We start from the raw sequence: 27,914 nt of genomic DNA, 5'->3' as shown, positions 1-27,914 counted from the left end.
CAGCTTCAGTAACGCAGATCTTAAAGTCACTGGTCGCCCTTTACGAGAAGTAGCCTTTTAGATCGGTCTTTTAATAAGTATTAATTGGCTGTGTTTCCTGTGTAATGTTCATCCATTTGTAGAAAAAAAAGTCAGTAGAAGACACAGAATTGTGTGTATATGAGTGGTCTTGTGTATACATTTAGACAATAGACGTCGGATGTATAGCCTATTCAGGAACGACACCATTCTAGTTAATTGTAGACGTTTCCTGAAAGACAGTCGTCTGCTACTCTTTATTAGATGACACTGTGTCCTGCCAAGATGGCTTCAGTTTGACGTCTTGTTTTGTGGTTCCAATGAGCACTGCCAAACCTAGTCTGGTTCTGACAACATATTCCCTTGTCACGTGGTCTCGTGGCTAAACCTTGCCAGACTCTGACAGAATGTGTACCCTTGTCACGTGGTCTCGCAAAGCACCGCCAAACTCCGAAGATTCTTATAGGCGGTGTTTTGTATTATATATATGTTTTCAAATTCAAAATTTTATTTGCACATTTGTTACTACAAAGTTGTTTGAAGGCAAACTAGAAAACACAGTGAAATACAAACATAGACATGTACATCTAGAAAAGTCGCAAAGTGATTGCTTATATTTCTTTATAAGTCTACGTTGTGCTCTCTCATAGTCGCCATTCTACCCATCAGAGACGACGTGTTTGTCTCAATGGCTACGTACAGTCCCTGTCTTATTGGAAGGGCAGTGTTACTATCCCGTTACCGATCTATCACGTGTATGAGACACTACTCCTGGAATAGGAACTTACGTTTCCTACACTGGGACCCGGAACTGTCCCGAGTCCTTATGATTTGGCACCGCCAATGGTCAAGCCTATCTGTCTGAGAACTACATGTACATCCTCGTCTCACCACAGCTAATGTTGATAACGTAGCAATTCGTTATAGGATCTGCTTTTGAAATTAGAAATTCTTATTCGAACATTTTCGACGTATATCCGTTATACGGCAGACAAGTGGAGATTTGTATATTAAAGCATACATCTCATAATCTAAGAATAAGTAAATTAAGGTGGGTCCATACTATTGGAAAAACCAATGATTGAAATGAACAAAAATGGTTTGAGCTGTAAGGTAGCCACTTTTCTGTATTTTTTTAATAAATTTACATGGCTCTAAATTTGAAAAGTATGGGCCCACCTTACCAGTTTAAAAGGTATCGAGATCGCTTATCGCGTACCGTTACCATAAATCCCAGATTAGTGTGCCATGTTAAGACTTATTACACGAGCTAAGTTGACAAGTTTGATTTGGTATGTTAAGTGAAATGTGATAATTTTGTCACAGAATCACGTTTTTAGAATTAGGTCAATTATAATATAATAACAAGCATCGCAAAATCGTTTCCATCTCATCTGGGCTTTATGAAGCTTTGCTAAATCTACTTTCTTAAAGTCATTTGGAAAACTTAACTATCAACTATTTCCAAGATCGGACGTGAAAAAGTTCGGGGGTCACCTTCCCGACCACGTGGGGTTTTCTCCGGGTACTCCTGTTTCCGCCCGCACTAAGACCCCCGCGCGCTTACATCCGGGCTAACAAGATTGATTCACATAAGTTGAAATAACTTGTTTCGTAATTGTTGTAAAATAAACAAAGTTTATTATTATTATTATTATTATTATACTAATTTTCACCCTGTATCCACTATATGCGCAATGCTATATGTAGCGTGCTTTATCTTGATGACAGGGATTTCAGCTATGTAACTTATCCGACATGTCAATTTAAATGTTTCGGCTGGTCCGCCATATTGCAAGTCAGACTTCAATTAAAAATAAAGCTGTTTGCCGCCTAGATCAGACTAACCCTAATCTCGCGGGCTTTCGGTCGAATTGTATTTTAAGATAACCGACTCGGCATGTCTGTTACGTAACTGTGAAACCAACATCGGACAAATTTGGAAAATAACCGACGATTTCTATTTCGCGTGTCAAATGCTTGATCGAAATTAAAACTCGTCGATGTTAATTAAAAGGAAAATTGAGAAACAGACACCCGTCTGCTAGTGCCGTTGATGACGTTATTCCTGGTCTTGTGAGAAAACTTGCCCTAGGCGTCAGCGAAAGTACAATTGTCGTGTTTTAGGTATTTTTTTCTTGTTTGCTAGGGTAATTTAAGGAATTTAATTGACATGTTCATTTATTTAATTAATGACTACCAACATTCGACAGATTTGAGGAGCCACATCAATTGTATTTAAAACTGTTATTGAAGATTGTCTTAATTCATATCTTCCTATTACAGAACGGTAGTTTTACTATTTTTTCCCCCCAAAACACCCATCAAATTGATTAATTTGGTATTTTAGAAGATTTTAATAATTAAAGAAAAGTTTGGAAATTTAAGAACAATATTAATTTCAGATAATAATAGTGAAATAGCAGTTAAAATTACAAAGTTACTTTACAATTAATGAATTTCTATTCCATCATAGAATTAATACACGATTATCAAATAACCGGAACCATGTCATAAATGTGAGAAAGCGGCGTCCGATTAGATTTAAGTACCCGGATTATGTTCCTAACGCAATCACGGATATTGATTTTACGTTAAATCATTTTAGAACACATCCGTCACGTTAGAAAATCATCAGATATTACGCAATAAATGTGGTGTTCACAGTTGTCCTGTATAATGTCAAACGTTTTTAATTATACCGGTAACCGCTATTAATAAATCAGTAAAAATCATGTTCATTCAGAATAATTGGCCCTACTGGTGAAAACTTCCTTTTGTTGTCTCTAAATAGCTGTAATGCTTGTTTTGCTCTATCTAGTTTAGCGTTATAGTATCTCCCATGTGGCGTCTTTCGTGCAAAAACCGAAAGCTTTGGTTTGGTTCGTTTGTGTTTTACGTCCTATCAACATATATTATCATTTGTGGACGTGGCAGGTTTTGGTGGTGGAGGAAACACGGAGTTACCGGAGAAAAACCACCGACCTGCGGACAGCACCTTGCGACAGCACCTTGCGACTATCTCACGTAGGTCTCTAACCCGCGACCAAGTGGTGGCGGGCTAATGGTAGCAGAATGTCAGACGCCTTAACCACTCGGCCACTGCGAAACGAACGCGCTAAATTACACGTATACACATGTACCTGTATATTAACCGGTAAATATAGCCAACGTCACTGTTGAGTGCATTCACCCCTGAAATTTCACAATGAACTATTCCAACCTTTGAATTGGAAGAGTTCAAATGGGTATTCGGGGGTGAATGAGTTAAATAATAGATAACAGGCATATACATTCTTATGTATTTGATCTGAGGAAAAAAATCGAAACGAGCTCAGTACATTTTTTTTACTCAATGACCCGGCACCCCTACTATAATATTTATTCAAATTCTCGAAGTCTACTTTTGAATGGTAACAGCTCTGGATTTACCCATCAATAATCAAAACTTAACGAGGGCATTTTGGTGCACAAGCTATTTTCAGGGTGTACAGATGTAAATTGCAAATTATTCTTTGTCTTAATTTCAAGTACACACAGTTTTTCAATTTTTCACTTTTGACTGAAAGTAAATATATATATTTTCTTTAAATTACATTTATTTACAATTATAATAATACAATTATATTTATTGGTACGTTAGCTGTAAGTCTCGGATATGATATTTTCATAATACACCTCGCCTTCACTAATTGATTTTTGTTGAAGTCTTAATTTGAAGTTTGAAGTACGTTGATACACGACCTGCACGGTGCGAGTTACCTTATACCTTACAAGTGTAAGCATTGCAACCGTGTAACCATATATCTATATATATATATATATATATATAGAAAAAATAAAATTAACGACCGACTAAAAAACTAGCTGCTTTCACCCTTCACAGGGCTCTTCAGGTTTATTCAAAAGAGAACAACGTCGTGACGTCACAATTACATGTCATCACACTACAATAGTAACGTGACGTCACGAAGTACACAAGATTGGTGGACAATTTGGCGTAAAATTTTATTGTGGCCTGTTGAGACTCGGTTTTAATATTTTTATTAGTTGGTCTTCTTTCGTTTCTCTTAAAATAGTGTCTGATGAAAATAGTTGATACAAAGGTAATACATTAAATTTATCTCCAGCACATTCATGAATATGTTTGTTAACATGAAGATTTCGTAAAGAATCAGTTCTAGTTTGTTGTCTATGTACAGTCATACGTGTTCTGAGTTCATTACCGGTTTGACCGATGTAAAAATCACCACATTTAGAACAAACGATTGCATAAATTACATTTTTTGATTTACAATTCATATTTACCTTCACAGTAAATTTCAAACCATTCTTGAAAATAAAAGTATTACACTCGATANTAACACCAAAAGTATCCAAATGTAAGACACCAAGATGTGCTACATGTCCTATGATTATCGAGTGTAATACTTTTATTTTCAAGAATGGTTTGAAATTTACTGTGAAGGTAAATATGAATTGTAAATCAAAAAATGTAATTTATGCAATCGTTTGTTCTAAATGTGGTGATTTTTACATCGGTCAAACCGGTAATGAACTCAGAACACGTATGACTGTACATAGACAACAAACTAGAACTGATTCTTTACGAAATCTTCATGTTAACAAACATATTCATGAATGTGCTGGAGATAAATTTAATGTATTACCTTTGTATCAACTATTTTCATCAGACACTATTTTAAGAGAAACGAAAGAAGACCAACTAATAAAAATATTAAAACCGAGTCTCAACAGGCCACAATAAAATTTTACGCCAAATTGTCCACCAATCTTGTGTACTTCGTGACGTCACGTTACTATTGTAGTGTGATGACATGTAATTGTGACGTCACGACGTTGTTCTCTTTTGAATAAACCTGAAGAGCCCTGTGAAGGGTGAAAGCAGCTAGTTTTTTAGTCGGTCGTTAATTTTATTTTTTCTATATTTACTTCCTTCACATGGACATTTAATCACTTTTTATCATATATATATATATATATATATATACATTGTATGTCTCCTTAATTAACAAGTTAAAATGTAATCAACATGTGGAGGTTGATTAAAAAGACATATAACCTGACTTAAAAATTATTTTCAAGACAGCTTTTAGAAACAAATTAAGCTGTGTTTCATGCTGAGAGTCGAATCTCGATAGAGAGAAAGAGCGATAGTAAAATGTCACGTGGAACAGACTACTCAAATGTTTTACTCAGAAACAGACTTACACGTCTTCGGCTATCTAATCAATTGCAAAATAGAGTCCGCTGTTTGCCGCTATGATACGCGACACTGATGCAAATGAACCAAATTTTCCGTTGACTGTAATCAACGTATTTGTACTAAATCGTGCAAGTTTTGAATATTCTTTACATCCTGAAGTTCAAACCTGAGATTTTGGCGATATATATATATATTTATGCAAAAAGTGCAACGTAAGGATTTCCAAACCCGCAATTTCTCGGTGTTCACTTTATCTGAAAATCTATTCGATGATATTGAAAATTTAGGCCTAGTCAGAATGAACGAGAACTTAAATCGTGGACAAACATGCAGTATAAGTCAGTCTACCTAGACACACTAATTGATATACTGTCGACAAGACATTTCACGCGCTTTACAGACGGCGGATAAAACATTTGGAGGAGAGGCTGGCCATAAGTATCTGTTAATGCTGCTCAAAGACATACATAGCTCCCAAACGTTTATAGAAAGGTTTGATTGACTTATGGTCAAGCCTAGAGCGCCCAGACCTCGCCATAACGCCGTATTGTACCATAAATGAATAAGGCGTAGATCGTTAGCGCTAATACCCAGACGTCTGTAGCACCAAACACTTCAAGTGTTTTGAAGAATTGTAGTGACAGCTCCAATACTGCTTTATTCCCTATTATGCATACAAATGTACATAATCATATTGTTCGCGTTAAATAGCACATTTTAATAATAATAATAATATAATATACAACATTTGATATAGCGCCCTATCCAGCTTACACAAGCCAGTCTAAAGCGCTTTACATAACCTGATTAGAAATATTAACATTACATTGAGGGTGCTACATCTGTATTGTAATACACTATCAGAGAATTCCCTGACTGATTTTTGAAAAATCTGACGTCATCATTTCCTTTTTATGACATATTCGTCCTGTCAAAGAATCTCAAGAGTTCCAAAATCATCATGTCAAGTAAATGATCTCTTTAAAACTTTACTTTTTAAATCATTTGATGACAATGTCATTTGAAGTATATGCAAACAATAATAGAAATGAAATCATGAAATGAAGATGATGAAATTTAGTTCAAAAGGCTAAAAAACTCCTATACAAATTAGAGAGTCGTTTGTAAGGTTTGTGTCCTAAACAAATTAGCCGAACTTTCGTAAACGTGTTGGGTTATCTTTTTATCTGATGTTATGTAAGGGCATCTTAAGAAATAGCCTGTCTAAGTCGTATCGTATCTGTAGATTCAAATACTTTCTTTCTTAGTTAGTTGTGGACAGACTGAGAAGTAAATTTATCAGCATTTTATTTTAGAGGAAACAAATCTTGATCGATTTATCTGGAGATCCTGGTCATTAGTGGGGATTTATAAAGACGTATTTTCACATAGAATTCAAGAGTTAATGTGATGGAGGGTTTGAAATGGAACAAACGAAAAAAAGTGTTCGGAAACATCTTTCTTCGTGATTCACACATCGATATTCCTAGAGAAATTACCTTGAAGTAACACTAATACTTATAAACGATGTCGTTTCTTACAAATCCGTAATTACAATGTCGGGATTACGTAAGGTCTTTTTTCTCGTAATTTATTGAAGATTACGTGTGTTATGCACGGTTTCCGGTTCTTCCATGGCGTCATACAGGCTCTACGATAATTACCATAATAATTTTATCCTTATTTTGAATTTTTCATTATCATTTTTTTGCTCTCAGTCTGAAACTCAATAAATATTCAAGAATAATTCCAAATTCGTCACTTTGAAGCAATTTATCATCAATTTATACTTTTCGTTTGTCAATGGATACAGAAATAGATCAGAATAACATTTACCCTCATCACCGGAAGTACTTCTCAGTCCTGTATAATATACGAAACAGGTGTAACAGGTTTAGGGCAGATTGGTTCCGGAAACGAGTTTAACACTTTCACCTTCCAACATCTTTATGCGTGTATATATATATGTGTAGGTGTATTGCGGATGTTTATAATTGGGGAGGGGGGAGGACAAGGGTGAGACTTACCGACTAGATAGACTAAGCTCTTAAATAGCTTAGTTGAAAGGTATTTCCGTATTACCTAATTACAGTTTAAAAGTGGTAAAGATGAGATTCACTTCAGATGTCGCAAGCAAATACTACTGCACCAGAAATGTAATCAGCGTCCAATCGCGATCGGAGGATACAATAAAATGGACGTCTTTATACAGTAAAACCTCGATATAATATCCCCCGTTTCATTTGCCTCCTCGCGTACCGCCAACAAATTCCAATGTCCCTTTTTCATGTTTTAATAAGAATTCCGTTATACGTTTCCCTCAATTTATCGCCAAACCCCTTTACAGTGCCAAATTTTCTCTGAGTAAATGATGGCAGTATAACAAGATCTTACTGTATAGGAAAAGTTCTTGATTTTTTTCAAATAATTTATTTGATAAAATCTTACGTAACTTCAGTATCACTTTTTTTCGGATAACCTCGTATTCAATATTGTGGATTAAATTTGTTGGCAGTGAAATTGAATCTCGTGTAAATAAGGAAGGTTGTAAGTGGATTTCCCTGACATACACTCCCACGCATATCAATAGGATGTTGCTCAACTATTGCGGGGATAATTTTCAATTACCACGAATACACATACGCTATAGAAAAAATAAAATTTGATTTGGAGGAGCGGGAGACAGCTTACTTGGTCATCAGTCTCGAGTGTTATATGGTGCTGATGAGGAGATGGGAAATAACAATGGAAGTAACTCGTATTGTTAACGTCCATCGATACGGACAATATTCAATAAATTGATACGAATTGTTAATATGTGTAACCATAGCAACATGTATGATAAAGTGTCTCGGAAAGGAGTTTAGCAAATATTGATACTCTCGAAAACTTGTTCCGAGAGAGATTCACTCAATTCTACCTCAAAACGATGAACGGATAATTCATTATCAATAAATACATTGAATAACATGTATTAGGAGTGATATAAAGATTTAGTTTGTTTCCAATTCTTTCCCTTTATGTTTAAATAGAATGTCATTTAAGGAATATGTGTCTTTTCGCAATTTTGAAAAAAAAAAGGAAAAAGGAGAGGAAACAAAAGTAATGAAAAAACAGAATTCGAACTTAAAATCGATAAATCTAGGGCAAAATAAGTGCAAAGGAAACTATGAAATCGAGACCATTGAAAAATGGAAGGAGGGCACATAGCTAAAACAAATAGAATTAAAAATGGTGGAATTTTTATGTTAAATTTTCTAGGTTTAAAAAAAATGGATCACCTTCCCAACACACAGTACTGTGTTATCCACGTACCTTGTATACATGTATATATGTAAATTCAGTGTCGTTACCGTGTTGATGTTAGGACTGAAGTGTTGTATCTATGGTATACCGTTATCACTGATATAGGTATTGGGTGATGAGATATGGTTGTTATATTACCGTCTGTCATACAGAAAGCATCAGACATGCTTGCTTTACGTAGATAAAGTCGGATAAGGACCAAGTGAGACAAAACATAACTTATACACGATATGCGCGGAGTTCCGGTCCATTTAGATTTCACCGAGAGCTGTGATAATGTTTGGTACAATTCTCTATCTTTTCACGTAATACTTTTAAACCCCTGAGATCCGTACACTGGTTATGTTTCACGAGATTTTTGATAAAAAATAGTTTAGTGGAACGTCAATATCATATTAATACAGAAAAAGATATAACGAAAATAGATTACACATATTGTTGTTCTGTTTAATTACGACTTCAAATCGTTACAAACAAGTCTTTAAAAGTAAAATGAAACAAGTAATATCTTGCAATATTTTGTACATAGCTGGCTTACAAAGGTACAGTGTAATGATACATTAAACCTTGCTGTTGGAGTTATCTCCCTTATATGTAAATACTACCGTACACGTTATTCCGTCTTTGCGTATTGCAGAGTTATCTTCTCTTGTGAGCAGGCATTGATTGCTACGTCATTGGTTTGTGTGAGAAAATTACGTCGTTTTCTCAAAAACAGATGACGTAACTCTCACAAACAAAAGACGTAATAATCAATACCTGCTCACAAGAGCAGATAACTCTGCAATACGCCAAGACGGAATACCTCCTTCGGGAACCGTCGGCACTCTCCGTTTACGAGAAAACGGAGAGTGCCGACGGATTCTGACTGGTTATACCTGTGATATATGGTAGAGTTATCTCCCTTAAGAGTATTATACCGCCGCACACATTATGGAAATCGAGCATTTCAAATAGTTTTGAAATACCTGAGTAGTATAATGCACTTGATATTCAGTGTGCCATCAAGGAAATTGTACATGTTATTATCCTTTTCCGAATTTTCATTCTTTAAACCTATTTCCTGTGGAACTCTTCTTTTGTAGAGGAGGTACGAGTCATAGTAAAGTAGCATATATCCTTAAGGTAAATAAAATATAAAAAGTACACCTGTCGTTTTGAGGGTAAGAACAATGATCGTGTTTGCCTTCTCTTTGTGCACTATTTACAAGACTACACCATTGATATGCGTACACTGCATTGCTCGTTTGTTAGTGTTAGTATTATTTGGTGTATATCCGTTTAGCGATCTTAACCTCTCAATGGAAGCGCGGATACAGACAAGTGTTATGTTCACGTGCAGAGGTATTGCACGTGGGGCGACGCTCGTGCACGTAATTTGCTGTAGACAAACGATAGACTACATCGCCATATTGGCGTATAGGTAACACATCGGATAAAAATAGGTTGCTATTCGCAAAATATACAGAACAGCATGGGTTCTGGCTTGGTAAACTATGGAAGCCCAGCTTGGGATGAAACCTTTAATTTGTATCCTCTCGACTGTATATATATTTTCAAACATACCAATGATCTTCCAAAAAGTCATGTTTTCTCATTGTTAAAAAACCTATACTATTCCTTAGAAAATTTCAACTAGAAAAATGTTCCACTGTATTTATTTGTTCTCTGTACAAGTAAATATCCCTCATATCTAATATGCATGTATTGCCAAACTCATTTGTTACATGGTAGTATGGTGTGTTTTTTTTAACACGAAAATACAAGAAAATAAAGTATTTGTTACTCATAGATATTCCTATCCCACAATTTAGATAACAGGTGTTATTCATTCTTTTTCAATTTCATCAACTATAACGGATTTAAACTTTGATAGTTGTAATGCAGTTTGCATGAAAATAGATGTTGTATTCCAAGGCACGTTTCAGTATCTGGAGCGTCCGGAATAAACAGGTCCCACTGTATGGGTAAACCCATTGTATATATAGGTTTTTGGTTATATATCTTATAGCTAGACAATACTCGTTCTAACCATCTACAACAATTGACGCATGTGGATAGCACTAAATGTAATGATTCTGTAAATTGTCTGAAAGATGAGTCTTCAGGGAGTGTTAGGCAGAATAAAATAGCAAATCGCTTACGTCATAGACGTCGGAGTGTTCACATCTCCGGGTTGGGGGGGGGTTAAGGTGTGGACGTTATAGAAATCCAAGTCTAAACGTTTACATCGTAAGTTATCGATGGTTGGGGAAGTTGCTGGTACCGAACGGGGAATGGAGTATAAGTAACGCCATTGATGTCCGAATGTTCAAATATCAGGGGAGTAATGGGGGAGGGGAATGGATTCATAATAATAATTTGGGGTAAGGGGTAAGGGAAGTTGATGGTAACGGATGGAGAATGAGAGAATGAAGAGAAAGGGACGTCATAGATGTCTGAATGTTCACATCTCTGCGGAATGGGAGTTTATGAACGTCCTGGGGGCTGGGGGTAGGGAGGGATATGTGTTCGAGTCTATAATTACAAGGGTCAAGGTTGGATATATGTAACATTACCTGTGTCTGGTGCTATACGTACACATTAATCCCGAGTGTGGGGTTGGTGATGGGAGGCCATACATAACTGTAGGTAGTGGACGATAACAAATGTCTTCATAAAGCTCGGAGAAATGGAAAATATAAAGTGACGAACGTTCTCTACCCAGCTCGGGGGAGGGGAAGTGGACATGTAAAATATCTATAGATAGCTGGACGGAGGAAGGGGAGGGGTTAATGGATGTTTTTCGTGGCTGAGTTTGAGATATTGGTGACGGACATTTTATATTGTTATTACTGTGACGTTGTAATTCATTGGCTTTGTTGGTGCCAATGTTCGATCCAGGTTCGGGATAAATGGTCAGATATTAATGTGTCTGGGTGTTTGTATTCGATATATCACGTACAATAACCGTTCATCTTTGTTATACATGTCTATGTTTCTAGACTTTGTTGAGAAAAGGGTTCGAGTAAGTGCTTGAGGATGAGATCGGAGCACGATGACATAACTTTGCTTTAGAAATAACATTCATATTTTGACATAACCGTTGACATTTGTAGGTTAATTCTAATTTTACGATACGCTATGAGCATAGATGCAAAGAATATCCCCCCGAAAAGAAATAGTTCTTATTTATTTCTAACTATACTCTCATCAAACGGAAGGAAATGAAAGCAAATTAAATAGCATGTGTGCTAGAGCCAATCAAAGGGAGCTGTTTATGTTAATAGTACTTTATTGATTCTTATGCTTATCACTATTTTCTGTGTGACCCCCTTCGACATTGACTTATTGAAATTAAAAGGGATTTGGCCACGATTATTTGATGCAATAATACGTGTAGTGACCGATACCCCGTCTATCTCAGTACTCCGGTGATGGACAGGCCAGGTATCACAGATAACTCGTCGTCAGGGGAGGTAAGCGGATACAAAATAACGAATATCTAGTTAAACAGATTTAAAGACCTATTATTACCTTTAAAAGTACTATTGGAACTTTACCAATCTAAGCTGAGTGTGATTTTAAGATACGTTTTTTTGTACTTATCAATTCCCTCTTCACTTTGGAGGCTCAGCAATCCTATATCTCTATAGTATATCAGAGATCGCGTGGAATGAACAAAAGTTTACAGTTTTGTATTTCAATGCATATATTTTCCAAATTATGTCATGTTGATGTCGATTGTTGTTTATAATGTTTGGGTTAATCGTCATATCCTTTTGGCAATTGATTTAATGTCCTTTCGACAACTTTTATGCACATTTTTCAATGTCATTTTGACAATACTAATGTAAATTTGTTTCTCCTTTCGACAAAGCTTATGTCGATTTCCATGTCATTTTGACAATGCTTATGTCAATCATTGCGTCTTGTTGACAAGGCTTACATCGGCTGTTGATTTCTACCTGTACTTAACGTCAATATGACATCATGCCGTTTGCGATACATTATGAAAGTCAGTCATGATCATGAAGCCAGCCTCTCGCTTATCTTTGACTCTGTACACTGTCCATCAATGTAAGGATTACGTCTTTTCAACAGCATAGGTCTTTAAAAAACTATTGTGAAGGTGGGGCGATGTTTGGATGATGATGATGTTGACATGTAATTTTGAAGGTTGATTTTTAAATTTCAAGTATTACAACAAGTAGGAAGAAAGGGCATGGGATAATCGGTTGTTTGTGCCCTTCTGGACTTTTCGCTTCGGGTGACAGTGGTATTCTTGGGGTGATCCTAAAACAAACCGTACGCGCATCTTCTTTTGTGCGCGGTCACTATTTTGCACGGTCATAAACATTGTCATTCGTTGCTAGGGCAATGAGAAGCAGCCTTCCATTGACTCACTGTAACCGCGTGAAATGAACAACCTGGCTTGACCAATCAGAAATTAACTACGGCATTGTCCAATATAGAAAGTGAATTAAATATAGAAGAACAAGACAACAGCTTGGTGTGTTTAACCTTGTAACAAAGACACAAGATGTCTGCCTGGTTGTCTACCCTACCTGTCAACCAGCTTTACACATTCTCTTGTAGTAATTAGACCACGTACAAAATGTACGCCCTATTGTCGCGAGCGTGTGAGAGGCTATTGACTGACTGGTTCAGTGGCGGACATATTGACACTGCCGGATGTTAGGAATGCCAACTGACCAGTCTCGCGAGACCAAAGCTGGTACGTTACCAGCTGCGGTCGTCTGACATATGATCGCGATTGACCACAAGCTGTTTTAGACACTGACCACCCGCGCTGCACACAATCAAATTGTTTATAGGTGTATATATGTGTTTAAGCGGGGACAGTATATCCATTATACGTCTCTGGTTTAAGCTGTTGGCGATCAAACATGTTTACACTAGCTAATGATCATTTTGTCAGGTTCCTCTGTGATATTATAGTATAGATCTCTGTTATTAGCTTCAAGTATACTATGTTACAATAAAATAGTTCATGCATTCACACATCGGTGACAGAGATAGAAAAACAAATATGTTTCAATATTATTATTTTACATCTATGATATCTATAAACATTATTTTCTTTACAATAATCATAAAACAAGTAATTGAAACTATTATTAACCACTCTTGTTGCCCCGAATGTTAGCGCGTAAGGGGTCTTAATGTGGGAGGAAACCGGAGTACCCGGATAAAACCCACGTATACGGGCAGGTGACCCAATACTCGTCACGTCTGTGGGAATCGAACCTAGGACGCCTTGGTGGAAGGCAAGTGCGTTACCCTGTGCGCCAATCGATCAGCCTCACATACGGATGTCTCATATATATATCCTCATTAAAACAGTCCAGAGAATTTCTGAAAATTTCCGTCGTGTAATGTCATATTAAGATCAGTTATTTATACCCTTTTCGATACTTTCCTATAAAATATAATCCTATTCTTATCAAAGATCGCCACAAATAAGGAATGCTTAAATAATGATACCATTTTAAATGTGAGATAGCATTCTCACGCCGGGAGTCGAACCCAACACACCGACCATACACTCTAATTGACAGGGCGGTATACTCTGTGCGATCTCAATTAACTTTCACGATTTACGTGTTCTGTAAAAAAAATCCACAGAAAAGAAAACAATAGATAACCCACATAATATGAAAACAAATATATCCTTAATTTCATCAAATAAATAACGGTAGTAGGGAACGACCGTCCAGGGAAATATTGTGAAACAAAAGGTGATAAATTTCAGTCCATATTGCTAGAAAATCAATAGCATCGTCTGGCGTCAGGTGTGTTTTTCTAAAAAAAAACACGAAAGGTTTGTTGGTCGGAAATTGTTTCTCGCGGATAAAACTTATGATGACAATAGACTCGAGCACACGCATGGTTTTGACAGGAAATTTAACATTCTTGTGACAATTCAGCGGAAAAGCTTAAACATATGCATGAGTTCCCAGAATATATGCATACGGAAGTAGGTCGGGTTGTTAATATGCCTTTGTACTTGGTAATCTGAGATTGTAATCACAATTTCCAAACCATTTTCTTAATGACCGAAATATTCTGCATCGTCAGCAAATTTGTAAAAAGTGTAATTGTATGTCCGCGATGCTCTCAGCTTAATTGCTGCCTTCGGCTGTCTTTATCCGATCGAGGGGACTATTGGTTTTATATAATAGCTAGAATTTCAATTATAGTATATCAGTTCTATCTTCTTGTATATGTACATGTAACTGTTCTGTTTCACTGTGTCTTGAAAAAGGAGCGGATCGCTCCGAAAATTTCACAACTTAAACTTGTCCACACTGTTGGAGTTACTTCTTTGCCCCATATATATACACACCTATGTATTCACTAATCTTATCAATCTAGTAACAGTTCTGCCAACTTAAGCAAATTTGAACATTATCACTTCGCACGGAGAAAATAAATATATATATAAACACGTCTCTGTTTCGCATTATTGCAAAATCGTTTTTCTCTTTGTAATTATCAATAACTATATCATATCCCCATCGAAACGACTGTATGAAATATCTATGTATTTCGATGCTTTAAACGAAATGAAAAATGACATATATATATTTGCCTGTCGTCAAATTAAATATCTTTGTTTTTAAAACAACAAAGTATTTTGAATAAAAATTCACATTCGGTACACTCCTTGTTACAATAACACATGTAGGTTAAGTAAATTGTTTAATAGTATCTCCCTTTTTTATTGTTAAAAGAAATCACTTTTACAAGTGATGTAAAAACAACAGGTAGCTATATATAGTGTGTACACACTTATATATATATAAACAAACACGTTAGCGAACAGATGTACATTCTGTATAGGTGTACAAATCCAGCGTTATCATATCTTTTTGTGTGAAAAACTAGCATTTGTTCCACACATGCTATCAATGCTGACAAAGGGGGCCGAAAGGTGATATACTCTTCCTTTGTTTCTGTCCCTATCTCATGCATATATCTTTTCCCCCAATTGTATACACAGTATACCGTTAGTATCCCAGAATGTTGTTGTACACACATCCCTAGCGGAGCTGTGATAAGAAAACCGGGGAACAATACTTAATTAACGCTTCAAACGAGCCGACAGTTAAAGACTACAATTCACTCGCAAAAGTGCTAACGGAATTTCGACAACATGGCAGAAAGTGCACCTGGCTCATGTGTGTTTTCTTAAGACAGAAAGAACACATGAGAGAAAGTGAAAACAATCACCATGTTGTAAGTGTTCAAGCAAACTGTGAAAACACAACCCCCGATAGTTAAAACAACAACCTACCCGTATAAACCACTTGAGTTGTTTATAAAAATATGCCAGAACTTACCTGGTGTCATATACGAACGGACAGGAGTAAGGAATTGACATTGGACGTCACTAGTGAGATTTAAAAAAATATTATTGAGTAACTCATGTACCTAACCAGACAGAAAATGGAACTTTCAGCCGTAGTGTCGGAATTTACTCGTCAGAATGACAGGTAAGTTTCTCATCTCTATATAAATTTCATTAGAGTTTTTAATGTTTACGGATTAAAACCTTTGTAGTATTGGGGTGGGATTCGTTCTGAGCTCCACGTAAAGATAAACAACATGACCGCTACACTTGTATTTGAGCTAGATATCCTTCGTCGTCAACACCTGGAAAATATTAGTTGGGGAAAAATTGTTGATATCCTAGTAAGGTAGGTGACATATGGTATATATGATGTATGTATGTTTATGTATATACAAACGGACACTTCTCCTGTATGCCTATCCTGTAGCGTTAATTGCTTAACTCCTTACTATTTATTTTCATTTTTTTTATATATAATTCGTACTCGTTACATGTATAACATTACCAGTTCCGGTCATGAAGATTGCTTTTATTGCTTTACAACTTACTTATTGCAAATATGATCAATTTCGTTGACCATTAGTCGTAAAAATAGACATATTACTATGCGTAATTGAAATCAAATCGCATCATTTTTTCCTACCTTAATATGCAAAAAAACAAATAGGTATATATATGACAGATACAGATATGTAGCTTTGAACGGATGGGAGAAGGACGGGATAAAACTACATGCAGATCTATGAAAAATTGTGATCAAACTTGAAGTTCAAGTATGGTAGCTATCCGTATTTATTAGGAATTGTAATGGGCGCAGGAATTAAGCCTCTATTTACATATCAATAAAATGCAATTTTACAGTATTTAATATTACATATTCTTCTTCAGGTAAAATACATTCAGGTGAAGTTAATGTTCATAAATATTATAATTACAATTTTTCTTTTTATATTGTAAGTAGAATTAATGTAACGAAATCTCATGTATACTATTTTCGTACGTCAAAGTGGAAACTGGACTTCTAAGAGACCGGTGATATATGTATGTGTAGTATATACGTCTCTGTGTGTGATGGTTAGTTCCCAAAGCCTATAGCTACCAGTAAACCAATTGTTGATAAGAGAGTTCGGCGAACGTGTTCTAGTCGTGGGCCGGAAGACGCTATCACTAACAGGTTCGTAACTGGTTAGCCATTTGTTACCGTACAAAATAAATGGGCTAGAAGCGATTCGCCAGCTTCATATTGTTTTCGTGCGATAACTTGCACAACTGATATAATTAAAGGTATTCATTTTGTTCGATACATTATTACCTTTTATGTATATTAAAATAACACTTATCTAGTAGGTAAAAATAAGGGTGAATGCGTATATTTCTGACTTAAGAAAATGCAAACAAATTACATTGCAATGAAGTACTGTAGTTATGCATGTGGTTGGAGATTATATCATGTACAAAGTACGTATACCCACACACCAAAATTTGGAATCGCTAAAATGTACGACTTTTTCACCCGAAGAAAACAAATATATCACACCATATGTATCCTTCAATTTTTTTTTAATACTGGAACGTTATACCGCGAACGTAGATATAGTTAAGAGGTCTGACTAAACAGAATTGATGTCTCGAGTTTATATCTTAATGGAAACTACACACGCGAGCATTATAACGCATTCTCATACGAGAGACTGATATTTCAAAATATATTACCCTTACTGCAATATATACGAAATGGTGATAAATAGTTATTTAAGTATTGTATATGGATCTTTAGTCAGGATAAATCGTTAACTTTTAGTTTTTTTCTCCTCAAGTTATTTCCCCAGTCAGGTTAGAAATGTTTCAGATGCTAACAAGCACGTTTCGGTCGTTCACTGATATAGGTAGTATTTCTTATACGTTGTAACAGAGACGTATATATTACATAATATACGTCTCTGGTTGTAAGTACTTGCCGGCAAACATCTTTGATATGTTCCGAAATTTTTGTGACATCCCCGGTTTAGAGTGTCAAATCTTATTCCATTGTTAAACTACCAATGTCTCGAAATTGATTACATAAAGCTGTATTGGACGAGGAATTTAATTTGCCTTGCGTATTCTAAAATTACAAAGACCTTATGTCGTCCATATCTAAATGAATTTTATACACACGCGAGAACCTTCGAGGATTGATAAGTAATTGTTGTCAAAGTCAATGTTTCCTAAGTTATACAAAATCAATGTAAACAACTAAACACGACCTTGACATTAGGCTTTCTTATCAAATAATATCGATTTCCTATATAGACACCTGATGAACAAACAAATGGAATCCGAATGAATTGATTTCATTAGAAAAATGAAGAGGTGTATCGAAGAGATTGTTGTGATTCGCTATACAACCAATCAGAATCCCCCGGTAACTCTATAGTAGTCATCGATCACCCGTCAAGTGGAAGGAGGCTCCGTAAGGGGATCAGTCTGAAATTAATTATAAAAAGGTGGAAATATCTTTACAAAAAGAGTCGTTAGAGTTCGCCTATGTCACTTTTACTGTAATTTCTTAAATTACAATGCAATTTCACAATCATGTATCAGTTTACATGAATGTTATTCTTCTTCCTGCCATTTGAAAACGATTTTAAGAAAATATCGTAGAAGACAAAGTACGTATAATATAATCAAATACCATTCCCGATTCCCTCTGTGAAATTGAAGTACACGTGATTTTATAGCTAAACAAATTACTTCCCTCTTGAACATATGTCGTATACTAGTGATTTAAGGAATATAAGGGAATCCAAGTTAATCAATATGAATATGAATGTATTATATAGATAAGTTAAAAAGAATCAAGTGTGCTATTTTTTTTTCAAATTCGTCTTTAAAAAATATTGTAGATTTATTTGAACTAAGATACAGCGTGGTACAAAATACGGTTTTACCAACAGAAATCAATCAGTATACATTCATAAAATCAAATTCAATTGTAGTAAAGAATAGTTTTTAAAATAAATAGAAAATAATGACAGGAACGTTACTGCCTGCATCACGTAACAAAACAATCTTTACAAAGGGATCGAAACAGCATTTCCCCAACATTTATGAAACTATGAACAGATTGAAATACGTAGTCTCTGTCAACCAGACGCTTTATCACTGCGTAATAATACAAAGAGTCCGGTTGAACGAGACTAACCCCCTTGCCGAGCCCCCTACTTCTAATCACAAGCATGTATGGCTTGTTTATAGCGTACAGATTTCCCGTGACAGTAAGAAATCTCATATTGTATTATATGGGTCAGCGATTGAAACCCTTACCAGTATTGTGGAGGAATTTGGTGACATTGCAATCGCTGAAAGATCTGTGTTTTAATCTCCTTTATGCTCATAAAGCAAAACCATATAGCATGGTTCAATATTTTAGAAGACGTTCTGTCTCCAGAAAGCGAAAAGCACTCGACTGAAATGTGATTATTGCGACATCAGATGGAATGATACACGCAGGCAATGTTTCCAGTGGGAAATTTGACCCCGACCACTTAGAAAAATGATAGGACGGAACGCATGTATCACCGAGTTAAAGAAATTACGGTAAAATGATTCTGAGGACAAATTTTTGGCAGCCACTGTCGATATATATACATATATTGATTAAGTTGTCTGACAGTTTGCAGAATAAAAACTCTCCAAGTATATGAAATACGTCTGATTTTCCGAAACTGAGAGTTAATATTCTAAAATATTGAAAGCATTTCCGTTTAAGGCGTCTTCCTGTCGATCACGCAATACGTTGACCATGGCCACGACGTTGCAGAAAATCTCACAGATAATCTGTGTTTTATTCTGTTTTAGTTTATTGCTATTTCATCTTGTCTTTTGTTGACATATCTGCTCATAAAAAGAACGCCAAAGTGATTTAGCATTTTTTTCTGTATTCTTTTCCAATAATGAAAAAAACAACCCATGTCAGTGACTGCTAGTTCTCAAAGCAACACTCGCCCACGTGTAACAGGTTTCCCCGGCTTTGTTCAGGAAACAATAAAATATTGACCACTAATAAACCTTTTCCACTTCCTGCATTAATAGCACATGGATCCTTAACAGGTGCTATTTTATACCAATATAATTGGCGAAACGAGACCAGACCCCACGAGTTTAACACTGACGTCACTTCCGGTGTCTGGGGTTTCAGGGGTTTGAGCTATACAATAAAATGATATGAAACCAAGCCTTAAGGTATAATGGTGATTGATTATATTTTTTTATCGATTTCGCAGATTGTTTATAACTTTTAAATGCTATACTGCTCATATTATGTTTAAATTGACACATAGTCAATTAGAAAAAAGAATCATAAAAGTAAATTCAAAGTTTTTTTTTAAATTTATGATATTTTGTCCGTTAAATTGTTGTGTTAGTGCTGTTTCATTTATTGTCATGCATTTGCAGCAAACTACAAAGACAAAAAGAGAAAAAACAGTCAATTAACAGCTGAATGTGAGCTATAAACGTTGATCATTTATATAACGAAACAAATATGCTACACAACAATTATACACAAAAATACTACTAGGTTGGTTAAAGAAAACGGTAAGAATTCAAAAAAATACTATGCAAAGATTATTCAATCTGCTTTGTCAATGTGTATGCTAACTAGGCGTTATCCTCTGACGGTCAACATGTTTTACCGAAAACAGGCGCGTTCTGTTTGGTGAGGAGAGGGGGAGTTGGGTGAAGGGGGGATTTTTCAAAGATTATAGATGAAAATAATATTCCTCCCCCTATCCCCTGTCTTAAATCTACCCCCTCCACAGGTCCTTTGATCTTTGATTTTTTCGTTTTTATTTTCGTGTAAGTCTGGCGAAGTTAGATCTCAATGATAAGTTTGGTGGTTGGAGCAGTAATTGCGGAACCACAAACGATGTCAGCCAGTCTTGTGTGTGGTGTTATACATCTTAACTGAACATTAACCTGACCTCTGATCAGATAAGGGGTTGAAACCTTCATTTTCTTCACAACTTCATGTCTGGTTAGTAAATCAATTAAGGGGATCAGAAAGGAACGAGTAATTGTTTTGAGTCAGTTTTTCTAAAAGTATTGTTTTTAATTTTGCACAAAAAGTGATAAAGTATAATATTGCGTTTTATTTTTCGACCATTCACATTATTTATGATATAGATGTGTCAAAAATCAAAACACCCTTTGTGGTTTTCTATATTTAGTTTATAATCTACTCTGCGCCTGCGCTATTCTAACAGGTGCAACTCGGGGATACAAATATTGTTGTTTTTGCTTTTGCCAAAGTTAAATAATAGTGAAGCGAACGCCGAGGTCGTATTTACTTGTCTTGGTTCTGATGTGGAGATTTATTTATGAATTATTTGAATTTTCGTTCGTTGCGATGTCTACATTTGATCCAATGTCAAAACACTTGAAAATATCTACAAGCAAACATGTTTCAAAAGGATTTATATTGGATCATAGAGACTGTGAAATATTGGTAAGTTCATTTTAAAAGTATATACTCCATTTAATTTATCAGGTGGAAATTGGAACTCATTGTAACAGATACTATGATATTTTAAGTAATATTTCAAAGTACGCCTCAGTTTCGTAAAAAAACCAGCTCTGGTGCGTACGTTTGATCTTACTTGTCCGCTCGTCTGCTTCAACTCATCTGCGCAGTATATAATTAAAAGATGAGGGACTAAGGATGCGTCCGCGCGTCTGTCTTACTACCCAAAATCATATTGCAAGTAAAGTGATACAATGCAGCCTGCTTATATTTTCTGTACTGTATCTACATTTGTACACGTATAAACGTCGATGGACCATGCATCCTGTTGCCGCTTATTTTACAAATTTTATATAATTTCCCTAACTAACTCAACTTTCACCCTAAAAAGAGAACACTTTATTACCCCGCGAAACACCTTCAGTTTATTGTCTGGATCAACATTTGGGTGTCGGTTGGATTAAAAACACAGTGTATCATTGACGGTATTATTTCTGTAATCATTCAGGGATTCATTGTCCTGTAGTGGAAGATTAATTCGTAGAAAAGCTTGCCTTCGGTAATAATCATCGTGATTGCATTTCTGAACAGAACATGTAGATTTTATGAACATGCACTGTAATGTATGCGCTGATTGTATTTCTACAAAGAAATGGGTTGCTGACCCAACTTCTGTGTTGTATTAAGGGTGTGTAGTCAAGGTTACCGGGGACAGGATTGTATTCTTGTTCGTCTGCCAAACTTTAATGCAATCTGTGTTTTATTGTTCTGACATCATCGGCCTGTAATATTGTTTCGGACGACCGTATGCACGATTCTGTTTTCCCTTGACAAATCTATATACTCGTAAGGCACGTCAGATAAAAATATCATTAGTTTTTATTATTCCTCTCTGCTTGAAGTTTAATTTGGTTTGTTGCTCCTGGGTCAGAGAGATACCGGGTTATCTGTAATATTGTGCAGTACGTCACGTATATACGAGTACTTTGAATTGATGACGTAAGGGCATAGAGCATTATGGTGACAAATATTCGTTCCACTTCGAAAGGTTTCAAATATACACAAATGATTTACCCTGTGTTCGTAGTACATGTATTATAAATGAAATGATATATATGATTGAAATGTAATTTTGATTCTAAAATTTTACGTCGAATATATCTTGGTGTATGTCAGAGATTGCACAATAAAAACATGACGAACGATTCTTGCCCCTCTCTCAAAATTCTAAAAGCGTAAATATTAGTTATTAAGGTTTTAAAAACTGTAATTATATAGTATGAAAGGTTTATTCAGTATCGCATAAAGTGGAAGTGCTACGTATGTATGGCTTACATATCGTATTGAAATTGTATCGAATACCGACACGTCAATGGGAAGAAGTATCCATACTTCTCACAATGTTATATATACACAGACTCAAGATACGTACTACATGACCAGCAGGCCGTCTTTTATGGAGGTTTTTAAAAATACCGTTAATAGCAACTTGTTTTCAGCAGTATATGCCGATATGTGTCTGCATCTATGGATAAAAAAATCTATCGGGCGACTAATGTGAGTTCCATGTAGAATATTCTTTTTCCGTATTTTTTTCTTTCTGTTCTTAACTTAACTACCGTTAAGTACGACGACCGTTAGGATTTACATCGTTTTGGATTCTGCAATTTGTCTATGATTTGTATTTTTTTGTGTGTCTATCTAAATACACCTGTCATTAGTCCATACTCATCACCTAAATTCCACCGTTGTCAGTATTATGTGACCAGGCGGAATGCTCTGTTGAGCGTCCTCGGCATAGTATTTCAGTGAAACAGCACTATACAGTCGGCATCAGACCCGCGCTATCACAGGGAGGCAAATACACCAACATACCTTGCCTCCGGCTCGCAAACACACAAGCACGCATACATTACACACATGGAGGCACATCTTTAAATTACCTTAGCTAGTTCACTTTAAAACAAAGTAAAACCAAATTAAGAACAATGTATGAACTGATGAAGTGGGATGTTAAAAATGTGACATTTTTACACATAAGGTCAGAATGAATGCGTTTTAAATTAATTTCGGTGTTCTCAGTTTAATTTGATATTAATCAATATCTATTTTTTTGTCTTTGCAGGTCTGGCATTTCACGGCGACTTTCGGAACACAAGGAAATTCGGGGCGTTTCTAAAAGAATGAAGTTTCGTCAGCTGAATTTGAACCCGTTCCTCCGTGGCCGTTCAAAGTCCAAAAAGAAGAACGCCAAGAAATCGGACCACCCCAATCAATCACCTAAAAAAGATGACATTGACCCTGTAAATCATGGTATACAATGTCGTAGCCCCGACAACAGTAGGAAAGACAATGAACATGTTCGAGTGAAAGAATCAGATATTGTCGACCTTGACTTTGACTACAGTTCGTCCAAGGTCATTCAACGGGGAGGTGAAAGTCAACTGGATTTGAGTATTGACATTAAATCTCAATACCGGCTTCAGCTGGACGATTATTATTATCCAATTGGAAACGAGGAAAGTGAATTTCCAGAGGAGCGGTGTCATTATGACGTCAGATCTGATTTTATCGGATGTGACCATTTCGTAGTTGATGAAGATGGAAACCAATATTCTAGCGGCGGCAGCCTCCCCGACAGAGCAAATATTGATATCGATCCGTATTCTAACACCATACGTAAAGTCAGGTCTCGGATCAAGACAAATCCTTGGCTACCATCACCAAAACTGAGCCCGTCATCTCTCAAAGCTCCTTCTGAAGTTTTGAGCTCCTCTGAAGGAGATTCCGGAAGTGAGGGTAACCCTGACGACAAGCTCGATGATTTGTACTGCGAAAATGAGGACAATTTTAATGACAAGGAGAACGTGATTGAACAGTTGGAGAGCCCACTAACAGTGACAACTGACGCTGACGTTAAAGCATCAGTGCAATGTCGACATCAGCAGAATGATTTAAATTACCGCTGGTCCATAATTTCTGAAGGTGACATTGACTTGACATCGCCCACGATTGAAGCTCTCCGTGAAAGCTTTTCTAATCTCGAGCATAAAGTGAGCTTCGAATACGAAGATAAAGTTGATTCTGTATTGGAGGGTGATGAAGCGGATCCAAGAAGCCTCACGTGTCTCTCAATAAACGATCTCTTTGACGACAGTCTCATCCAATCGGATGACTCCTCCAGTCTCCAGAGCTCCATGACGAGTTCAGAAGATATTTCAAGTGTGGCTGAAATGTCATCTTCACGAGAATCTAGTGTTATGACGGAGTCAGAAGCCGGCGCTAACACCGAGTCGGAAAACGGAGACAATTTTGAGGATTTATCTCCCTTGGACGGAGACCCTCTGTCTAACGAAAATGCATTCCATGTTAAAATGTGCAATATGGACGATTCGATTGATGCGGGATATTCCAGTTTGAGCCGAGACAGCCGGATGAGTTCTGATTCTGACTCCGACAGTTACACAACGGAGAAAAAACTGCGGACCATACGGTCAACAACAGACATCAGAACATTCTTCGAGGAGGAAGAAGAGGAGGATGAAGAAAAAAAAGACAGCGAGGAAAAAGACCTCAACGAGGAAAGAACAACTACAGATTCATACGAAAAATTTGCCAACGATCTTCGAAAATGTAACGCCCCTACAAGCAGAACCTTTTCTGAGGTTAGACTTAGTCTTGAGGAAAAAGTGAAACAGCTCCGACTGGAGAAAATTATTGTTGAGCAGAAAATCCGGGAAGCGCAAGAAGCGGAGAAAATCCGGCTCCAGGAAAAGCTTCGATTCAAACAGCAAATGTCGGAACAGAGGAAAGAGGTTCTGTTGCAGACACTCAACGGTCTGAAGGAGAGACTAGAGAACCAGTCCGAGCGCCTGGAGCAGAACTATTCTGAAGTACTCGACATGCAGGAGAAATATTCACGAAGACGTCAGCCATTTCTGTTTGTTGCACCAAACCCGGTCTCATCGTAAACCTTATCTTTGCTAACATTACACACGAATGTGTCATTGTAGGCGCGTTCTGTGTAAAATGTAAATCGACAACGTAATGCCAGTCCCTGCTGCAAGATTTTGTGAAACCGCGACATCGTCATTCGTGTTCCCGTTATGACGTCACGGAAATTTGTGTACATCCAGTGCGTCATCGTAATTCGTGTTCCTGCTACACAAATATTGAACTAAGTGTAACAATTTATGCGTCATCGTATTCGTACTACACCACCTGGTAAATGTGCACTTTTTTAGCGCGTCATCGTAATGTGTGTCCTGCTGACAAACCAAACATTTGTGCTATTTGTGAATGGACACCGTTACTAACCAACAAAAGGAATTACATCACGTGCTCTTTTATGACGTAATTTGATTTCCAATTGGGTTATTTAATTTGTATTTGATACAAATTACGAATTTTAAAAGTTGGTATAGTTACAATTGTTCCAGTGTATTGAAACACGTTTTAGGTGACTGGCCATTTCAACGTGTTTCCGGTTGAGTCGTTTTCTACACAAGTGAGATAACAGGTTGATGAGGAGGATAACAATGGCAGCCATCTTAAGAAACATATCCGTACGCCAGACATTATGTATCGAAGACTGATGGCTAACTCTCAAATGATGTCGCAGAAAGACACTGGAAAAGCACACCTTATATAGATGATAGAATGTCACGTGATATTGTAATGACTATGACGCTTTATATGTTGGAGAATTTTATCTATGTTTTTCAGTGAAACACGCATGCGTACAATGACGAACAAGTAATTGAACACTTGGGATTTTCTCGACCATCAGCAATTATTTCGTGTAGTCCTTTTCGTGCAGATTCTTGATGGTAAAAGTATTCAATTTGTGAGTGCTTTCTGCTGTCAAGTGTCTGCTCGTCAAAAACTGCAACACTGATTTGGCTACCAAAAATATTCCGCCTAAAATCAACACGTTTTGTATCTATGATACAGAAGCTAACCGAAGGGTAAAACAGCGTTCTGTTCCCTCGGGAGTTTACGTAGACATATATTGTCTCGGTACGAGGTTAAATGCGCCTGAGCCAATTAATGGAATTAATTCAGGCGAAAACTAGTGAAGAATCTGGAGTAATTTCTTATGAAATGTACTTTTCAGGAACTTACATTGGTTCAGGTCTAAATTTGAGGCTTTTCAATTCAAATTTGAGCGCAAACCTCGAAATTACAAGGTGCCAAAGTTAAGTGACCAAAGGGTAAAAATAACCCTCACCCGACTTATTCTAACTAGTTTTTGATATGTTCGGGTGGTCACCTTTTCGAGGTGGACAGTTATTGTCCACTACTAAAGCTGTATGGTTGAGATATCCTCCAAACTTTTGATGTTGTAGTGTTTAATTTGCGTTTTATGTTCGAAAACATCTCCTAACACCTCAAAATCCACAATCAACTTGTCCGATTACTTGGACAAGTTCATTTTGGTTAGAGCGATACATGAGTTGATGATTGTTTCATTTAGATTGAAGTGCTCTGTTATCATATTTATATTGTTTTGTTTTATGTTTCTGTTTGGCGAATCAAACGTAGAAGTGATCAAGACCCCGATTCATCCTCGTCCTGAAAACTCTTTTGAAAGAAAGTATAATCATGTATGTCAACCTTTACAACATCCTGTGTCATTTGTTACACCAAAGATTCCGTTTGACATTCAAAACTGTCCTTTTCAACAGGAAGTTAGCCTCAAAGCTTATCAAAGCCACTATATCAAGTTTCGACAATGAAGTCGCGCTGATAAAAACTTTGCATCACAAAGCGAGCTGAAATAATTTGCAAAATTTACAAATTAAGAAGTGTTCATTCAAATGAATAAAATTATTATTGAATTAAGAATAACGTAAAAAATGGTTTCACTTGAGCTCATTATGTTAGCAAACTATCCCTATTTATAAGATTGACATTTATTACTTCAACGGTTGAACGATGTTTTGATTATTATGGGTATAATTAGTGCTCTTTGTTAATTTATTTTGTAAATAATAAGTTTGTATATGTTATTGAAGTACATCTTGTTTGTGTCATAATTTAACTTCGACAAGTTTCTCTCAAGATACTGAATCCAATCTGAGTTATTTTGGAAAGATAAATCCATTTCCTATGTATTCGACGATTTTTCACGATTACCTGAAAAAGAATTGTTCGGAATGTAAATGTAAATATCTGAAAATGAAATTAACATCCTTTTAACGTTACCGTGTCTACTTTAAATTTCATCGAAATAAATTAGTTTTATTTCTAATCTAATATCATCTTTTGACTTTTTATATACGAATTGTTTGCTCCATCTTCTCTCCGTAATGACAATTCCTTGAATGGATTTTATATTTGTTCAACACAAACTTATTTGTAAGCAGGAGGAATATAATTATACATCTTGGTATGATATCGATATTATCGATGTTTGTAATTAGGGTACATGTATATCGATATTTGTAATTTTGTGATATCGATACTTAATTAAACATGTATTGTTATTCGCTATCAGCCTG

General features: G+C 36.2%; 1 protein-coding gene across 2 annotated transcripts in view; it reads left to right on the top strand.

The window, feature by feature from the left end:
• Window positions 1–27,666, top strand: part of LOC110464169 — a 60,888-nt gene extending 33,222 nt beyond the window's left edge. Inside the window, exons 1-2 of one of the 2 annotated variants that reach the window (XM_021519239.1) lie at window positions 15,549–16,050; window positions 23,537–27,666. In XM_021519239.1, the coding sequence (XP_021374914.1) occupies window positions 15,983–16,050; window positions 23,537–25,382 (1,914 nt within the window). In that variant the 5' untranslated portion in view covers window positions 15,549–15,982 and the 3' untranslated portion in view covers window positions 25,383–27,666. Of the gene's footprint in view, window positions 1–15,548; window positions 16,051–23,536 lie in introns of those variants that run through there. The other variant, XM_021519241.1, reaches the window with a different exon arrangement.
• The last annotated feature ends 248 nt before the right edge of the window (window positions 27,667–27,914 follow it).

Source organism: Mizuhopecten yessoensis, unplaced genomic scaffold (assembly GCF_002113885.1).
Source record: "Mizuhopecten yessoensis strain PY_sf001 unplaced genomic scaffold, ASM211388v2 scaffold10969, whole genome shotgun sequence".
In the NCBI taxonomy this organism is placed as follows: domain Eukaryota; kingdom Metazoa; phylum Mollusca; class Bivalvia; order Pectinida; family Pectinidae; genus Mizuhopecten; species Mizuhopecten yessoensis.
Note: the sequence above shows the minus strand (reverse complement) of the source record. Positions and strands in the feature narration are given on the sequence as shown.